Source organism: Geospiza fortis, unplaced genomic scaffold, assembly GCF_000277835.1.
Source record: "Geospiza fortis unplaced genomic scaffold, GeoFor_1.0 scaffold488, whole genome shotgun sequence".
Lineage (NCBI taxonomy): Eukaryota > Metazoa > Chordata > Aves > Passeriformes > Thraupidae > Geospiza > Geospiza fortis.
The window spans coordinates 3,817,334-3,824,687 of record NW_005054365.1 but is presented as its reverse complement, the minus strand read 5'-3'; the positions used below and the strand labels follow the sequence as shown (position 1 = coordinate 3,824,687).

Genomic DNA, 7,354 nt, shown 5'->3' with positions numbered 1-7,354 from the left:
CTTCCTTTAGGTGTTGATCCCCCCCCCTCCACTCGGGACTAAAACTTGATTAACAGCAATAATTACCAATCTGCCCCTCAGCCCACAGACAGGGACCTCGGCTGAGCCCTTCCTGTTTGGTGACAGAACAGTAAAAGACATGAACTTAAAACTGACGGAACAGAGCTCATGGTCTCAAGCTGTGCCAAGGGAAATTTAGGTTGGATATTAGGAGAAAGATTTTTACAGAAAGGGTGATAAAGTACTGGAATGGTCTGCCCTGGGAGGTGGTGGAGTCACCATCCCTGGATGTGTTTAAAAAAACCTGCATGTGGCACTCAGTGCCATGGTTTAGTTGAGGTGTTAGGGCTGGTTTGGACTCAATGATTTTGAAGGTCTCTTCCAACCTGGTGATCCTGTGTGGTTCTGTGTGATTCTGTGTGATCTCAACCCACAGGTTTTCTAGCTTTTGCTCTTCCAGCTCTCTCCCTGATGTCGCTGATGGGGGAGTGAGGGAGCGACTGCAGGAGGCTTGGTGAATGGCTGGGGTTAAACCATGACAGAAAGGTGTACTCTGGTTTCAACCTGGTGTTGCCTGAACAAACACCCATAGTTCAACCTTGATTTCACTGCAGTTTTTTGGGGGAGGGTGACATCTGAGACCCACACGTGGGAGATGCTATATATTGAGTTTTGTGTCACTCAGACCTTTTGCAGATACTAAAAAGAGCCTCATACACCAGTGTACAAATCAAGGCCTCACTTCCATACTGCACACTTAGCATCCTTACAAACTGACATATAAATGTGAATGAAAATTGTTATCCAAAACACAATCCAGTTACCTGGAAAGAAACAGTTTGTGTATTTCTGTAAACATTCACAGGCTGTCCACTTTACTGGCACTAGTATTTTCATTTTTCTAAGTAAAGAATTCTTGCACCTTTGCTGAGCATCTTAATACAGTAGAACCAATCTATACCTTAACTATTATCTATAGCTTATCATAACTACTGTAATTACCATATTCATGTTACTATTCTCCAATCACTAAAAGTCAGTACATTACAGTTTAAACTAGAAGTTGTTTTTCAGTTTTCTTGCAGTGGAAAATTCTGAGATCTTTTTTCTACTTGCAGCTTTGCTGACTTGTTTGCCTGTGCTATCTTTCTGCTTGCTAAAAACATCTTGTTTGAGGTGGGTCTGATGGTGTTCACAGGGGCTCTTGGATGAGGGAAGAGACTAGGATTTGACTCCATGTTTCAGAAGGCTTGATTTATTGTTTTATTATATATATTACATTAAAACTATACTAAAAGAATAGAAGAAAAGGTTTCATCAGAAGGCTAGCTAACTATGAATAGAAAAAGAAAGAATGATAACAAAGGTTTGTGTCTCGGTTCTCTGTCTGAGCCAGCTGTGCTGTGATTGGCCATTAATTACAAACAAGCACACGAGACTAATCACAGATCTACTTGTTGCATTCTACAGCAGCAGATAATCATTGTTTACATTTTGTTCTTGAGGCTTCTCAGCTTTTCAAGAGGAAAAATCTTAAAAAAAAGATTTTTCATAAAAAGATGTCTGCGACAGGTGGGTTTATCCTTTGCTGTAAGTCATAAAAACCCCTTCTGACTAACACACCCTTTGCCTCCTTGGTTATCCAGTGAGGCTGGCTCAGCAATTCTTTTCTTCTATATCAAAACTTCCTTCCATCTCTATTCCTTCATCTGACTCTACATTTAAAAATCTTTCTGCTGAGCATACATATCTGTGAGACTTTCTTGCCAAACTTCCATCCTTCCCAACATGTGGGGATGCACTGAGGGGAGGTGTGCTGCTTCCAGCCTTCCTCCCCGCCTGAGCGAGCCCCCAGACCCCACCTGGATGACCTTGCCACGGCTGTGCCCCACATCTGCTCACCCAGGCAGAGGCAGGGGAGGCAAGGGGGGGGGGGGGGGGCGCATTTTTTCAGTGCTGGTGAAACCCAGTGGATCAGGAAGGCGAGGAGATTTAACTGCTCTGCAGAGGGGAACAATGCTGCCGGCATCCTCAGCCAGTTCATCCCCCACAGCCTGAAGGAGCCGTACAGAAACCTGAACCTGGTTAATTCTCACCTGCTTATTTTGTCCTGCCTGCCCCAGTGCTGGGACTGGCCAGTGACTGGGGTAAATCACCTGCAATGTGAGAGACCTCAGCTCAAGGCCTGGGGCTGTTCTAAACTTCCAGTGCAGCTTCCAGCAAACCATTGAAATGTCAGCTCAACTCAGGATTTTTTACAAGGTCCCCAGATCTGCGGCCTCTGGGGTGATGCACCTTGAAAAGTGTGAAAATAGCACTCCAAATCAGGCCCTGTCCCCAAAAGGTACAAGAATCACGTTATTTTGCACCTGTACTACAGGGACAGAGGGCAGAGGGAGGGGCTGCAGAGCCACTTAGACCACATGAAGACAACCTGGGCTGTGAGTAAAACCAAGAGCAGAAAGGTACTCAGCGATGTACTGGGACGTGCAGGCTCAGCTTCTGATCCCTGTGGAATCCAGGAGGAGGCTCTGGGCAGCTTCAGCAAGGAGCCAGCTTGGGCTGGAATTACAGCATGGCACAGAGAGGGAAAAGCAGGCATCTTTCAGGGGTCTGAACAGGCGTGGTGGGACCAGCCACATCAGAGGCGTTGCCTCTACAAGAAAAGCCTTATAAATATGATTGCCTGGCAAAAAGTTTTTAGAATATGGAAACGATAAGCGAGATTGAAATGAAAGCAAGCTTTGAGATCCCTTAGTTACTGAACAACTGGGAAACAATGGTGTGGCCAGCTGAAGGCGATCCCCTTTTGATGGAACAACACCCTCTGCTTGCAGACAGCTCCAAGGGTCAGAGCAGACCCTGCAGCTTGGCAGAGGGGGCCCAAAGAGGAGTTTTTAGGGTTTAAAATGTAACACGGTGTGGTAATGTAATGATTCTTATAGGCTGTATGGAAATGCTGTAGGATTTGTATCTTGTACTAGATTGGTTAGTGAAAACTAGAAAATTCAACACAGAGGAAGATTTATTGTATTGTAACGGGAACCTTACTCTCTTATCCTCTCATCCTCTCTCTCTCTGATCCTCTTTATCACTCTTTTTACTTCTCTGGGGCCTGCTCCGAGCTGTGGCTGGCAGCTCCCAGCAGGGCCCTGCACCCAGGCCCTGTGCAATAAACCCCAAATCCCAGCAGGGCCCTGCACCCAGGCCCTGTGCAATAAACCCCAAATCCCAGCAGGGCCCTGCACCCAGGCCCTGTGCAATAAACCCCAAATCCCAGCAGGGCCCTGCACCCAGGCCCTGTGCAATAAACCCCAAATCCCAGCAGGGCCCTGCACCCAGGCCCTGTGCAATAAACCCCAAATCCCAGCAGGGCCCTGCACCCAGGCCCTGTGCAATAAACCCCAAATCCCAGCAGGGCCCTGCACCCAGGCCCTGTGCAATAAACCCCAAATCCCAGCAGGGCCCTGCACCCAGGCCCTGTGCAATAAACCCCAAATCCCAGCAGGGCCCTGCACCCAGGCCCTGTGCAATAAACCCCAAATCCCAGCAGGGCCCTGCACCCAGGCCCTGTGCAATAAACCCCAAATTCCACGACCTGGCTTCAGCGATCTCCGCTCTCTGTCCATCCCAACCATGCTACCCCCATCGCTCCTACAAGAGGCTCACCAGCACAGCTCTGCCTACAGCCCTGCAGGCCGGGCCCTGCAGGCTCTGCAGCCCAGCCCAGCCCTGGTACCTGTCCCAGTTGGACATCTGGCTCTGGTTGGCCTCCATCAGCAGGATGTCATCGATCTCGTCCTCGATGCGGAACGGGTGCTGCGACACCGGCTCGTCCTCGGGGCAGGAGTAGGGGCTCATGTAGGGGTGCTGCAGGCCCATCTCGGCCGTCAGCCGGTCCATGGGGTTAAACGTCAGAATTTTCTCCAGAAAATCAATGGCTGCGAGGCAGAGACACACAAGCTCACCATTCCTCAAAAGCAGAACCAGCTCCCTTGCCCAGATGAGCCTCGCAGAGCCCCCCCGGCAAATCCCTCTGGAGCAAGGGATGAGTTAAAGGCCACCGAGGTGGACCCAAACCAGGCACCTCGGTCCTTGCTGGGGTCCCCTGCCCCTCAGGGAGCTGTGAGCTTGCAGGGGAGCAGCCCTGCAGCCCCCAGGCGTCACCTCCTGTCACCTCCTGCAGCATGGCTGGGGACAACAGCGAGAGCACCCCCACAGCTGCACAGGACATCACAGGGGTCACAGAGAGACAGTTACAGATGCCACATCTTAGCACAGAGCTGGCATCCTACCCCAGCACACCGCTGGAATCTCAGAGCTGCACAGAGCTGGCATCCCAGCCCAGCACAGAGCACAGATCCCAGCCCAGCACAGAGCACTGATCCCAGCATAGAGCTGAGATCCCAGCCCAGCACAGAGCACAGATCCCAGCCCAGCACAGATCCCAGCCCAGCACAGAGCTGAGATCCCAGCCCAGCACAGAGCACAGATCCCAGCACAGAGCACTGATCCCAGCACAGAGCTGAGATCCCAGCCCAGCACAGAGCACAGATCCCAGCCCAGCACAGATCCCAGCCCAGCACAGAGCTGAGATCCCAGCCCAGCACAGAGCACAGATCCCAGCACAGAGCACTGATCCCAGCACAGAGCTGAGATCCCAGCCCAGCACAGAGCACAGATCCCAGCCCAGCACAGATCCCAGCCCAGCACAGAGCTGAGATCCCAGCCCAGCACAGAGCACAGATCCCAGCACAGAGCACTGATCCCAGCACAGAGCTGAGATCCCAGCCCAGCACAGAGCACAGATCCCAGCCCAGCACAGATCCCAGCCCAGCACAGAGCTGAGATCCCAGCCCAGCACAGAGCACAGATCCCAGCACAGAGCACTGATCCCAGCACAGAGCTGAGATCCCAGCCCAGCACAGAGCACAGATCCCAGCCCAGCACAGATCCCAGCCCAGCACAGAGCTGAGATCCCAGCCCAGCACAGAGCACAGATCCCAGCACAGAGCACTGATCCCAGCACAGAGCTGAGATCCCAGCCCAGCACAGAGCACAGATCCCAGCCCAGCACAGATCCCAGCCCAGCACAGAGCTGAGATCCCAGCCCAGCACAGAGCACAGATCCCAGCACAGAGCACTGATCCCAGCACAGAGCTGAGATCCCAGCCCAGCACAGAGCACAGATCCCAGCCCAGCACAGAGCTGAGATCCCAGCCCAGCACAGAGCACAGATCCCAGCCCAGCACAGAGCTGAGATCCCAGCCCAGCACAGAGCACAGATCCCAGCACAGAGCACTGATCCCAGCACAGAGCTGAGATCCCAGCCCAGCACAGAGCACAGATCCCAGCCCAGCACAGAGCTGGAATCCCACCCTACAAAGGCCTCTGGAAGGCACTGTGATCTGACTCCACACCTTCAGATCCATTTGACAAGCGTACTGTGTTTCAGACAGCTGATTTCACCTTTTAGGCCCCACTGGGGCTGATTAGATTAACTGCAATTTTTAAATGCTTTTGGCGTGACCGATGCCATGAAATTATTTTACCCATTAATGTTTGAAGAATTCTGAGTGGGTAAAATAATTTTAGAAGGACTGTGGTGCATGAACTCTTTTTGTGATGACAGGGAATTTAGGTGCAATTAAACCTAAATGTAGAGGGCTGGCTGTGATTGCTTTGATGATTCAGTTTACTGAGGTTACGTGAAAAGGTAAAATCCTACCACTGAAGCTGTTGCTTATCCAGTTGATCCTTTCATGGGAAAGTGCCTTTGAGTTCAGGCAACAAAAATAGGAATAATGCCTTTCTTCAGACACAGCTTCGTACTGAAACCTCCAGGATCATCCCCACTGAAGGTGCAATTGTGTGAATGGGACGGTTTCTGTAGGGGCAGAACCCCTCTGCAGGAAGGACAGCCACATGTGCTGCCCCAGAGCTCACACATTAACCCATTTCTGACTGTCTCCTGTGAGATTAACTCATGGCTCAGACTAATTAAGCAGGAAGGAGTCAATTGCTCCGTAAGGTCACAACAACCCATTATGGGTTATATATTGTGATGCACCACGGGTCAGGGAGGCAGGGAAATGACAGTGAATAATGTAAGGGGCAGGGGTGACCTTTCCTCCTGCAGCCACGGCAGGGAATAAATCTGCTGCTGCTTGCTGGAGGCTGACACAGCCCTGGGCCCATGGCGTCACCAAGGCCAGGCACGGCACCTCTCACATGAAGAGTCACTCCAGAGCATGAGCTGAGCCTGCTCCTGGCCTCTTCCCAAAAGCAGGCCTGGTTTAGCCCTCAGAAGGAGCTCAGGAGAGCCCTGGTCAGTTCCTGTCTGTAACACCCCAGGAGCGGGGTGTTTGTGAGGAAGGGCCTGTCCTGCAGTGCTGCACAGCTGTGCTCAGGCCAGAGGCGCAGCGAGGGAGCAGACTTGGAAAGAGCCTCTGGGCTGAGCCCTCGCTCACAGCTCAGGGAGACACACGGGGAGCCAGGGGTGCACCTCCAAAGGGCCCTGGAAGTGTGTCTCACCCTTAGGAGCCACCTGTGAGCGAGCCACAGCATGACGAGTGCTCGGCCGGGGGCTCCATCACCTGAGCTACAGCCGGGAGCCCCAGGGATGTGCATCCCCTTCCCCAGCGCTCAGGCCCTGGGCCTTGCAGGGCAGCTCCTATGGCACTCCCAGAAGCAGCTCCGAGGACATGGCTGTTGCAGTGTGTTATTTAATTTGGCATGTTTACTGTTTCATTTGTGGTTTTGTAATCCCTCTGTATTTTTCTCCCCCTGTCTTTAGAGCAGCACAGACTTGCTTTTTTGTTATTCAGTTTAGTTAAGTGGGGTTTCTCTGTCTGTTATCTAGTTACTCCCTGCCAAGTTTCAAACCCCCTCCCATACCCAGGTGTTAACCCCTCCTGTCCCAAGCTGTTCCTCTCCCTTGAAATCCTTCATTGGTTTACACATTGTATTCCCTGCCTTGTGTTCCACCCCCAGCTCTCCCGATTAGCTAGAGATTGTATCCTCCCCTGAGACCTCCCCCAGTTTATAAGCTGTTGTTTGCCCCCAGTTCAGGGCCTGGGACCCTGGAATTGGGGAGTTTTACCATCAAATAAAGTTACCCCAGTTCCACCCCAGGCCCGTGCTGCACCCTTTGTTTCTGTGCCGGTTTCTGTGAACCTCCACTGGCAGCTGGGATTCTGTGGAGCTCAAAAGGGGGGTCTGTCATGTCCCTTTATCATCCAGCCGGGACTAACGCACACCGTGACAGTTCTGGGACACACAGCAGCCGGGGAAGCCGCGGGGCCGCCACGGTACCTTCACTGTCCACCTCGGGCAGCAGCTTGCGCAGCGGCGT

At 52.2% G+C, this 7,354-nt stretch overlaps 1 protein-coding gene across 1 annotated transcript in view; it reads right to left on the bottom strand.

Moving 5' to 3' along the window:
* MAPK4 (mitogen-activated protein kinase 4) overlaps positions 1-7,354 on the bottom strand; it is a gene marked incomplete at its 5' end in the record, with an annotated part of 27,697 nt that overhangs the window by 1,643 nt on the left and 18,700 nt on the right. Inside the window, 2 exons of the mRNA XM_005424217.2 lie at positions 3,676-3,941; positions 7,315-7,353. Of these exons, the coding sequence (XP_005424274.1) occupies positions 3,676-3,941; positions 7,315-7,353 (305 nt within the window). The remainder of the gene's footprint in view (positions 1-3,675; positions 3,942-7,314; position 7,354) is intronic.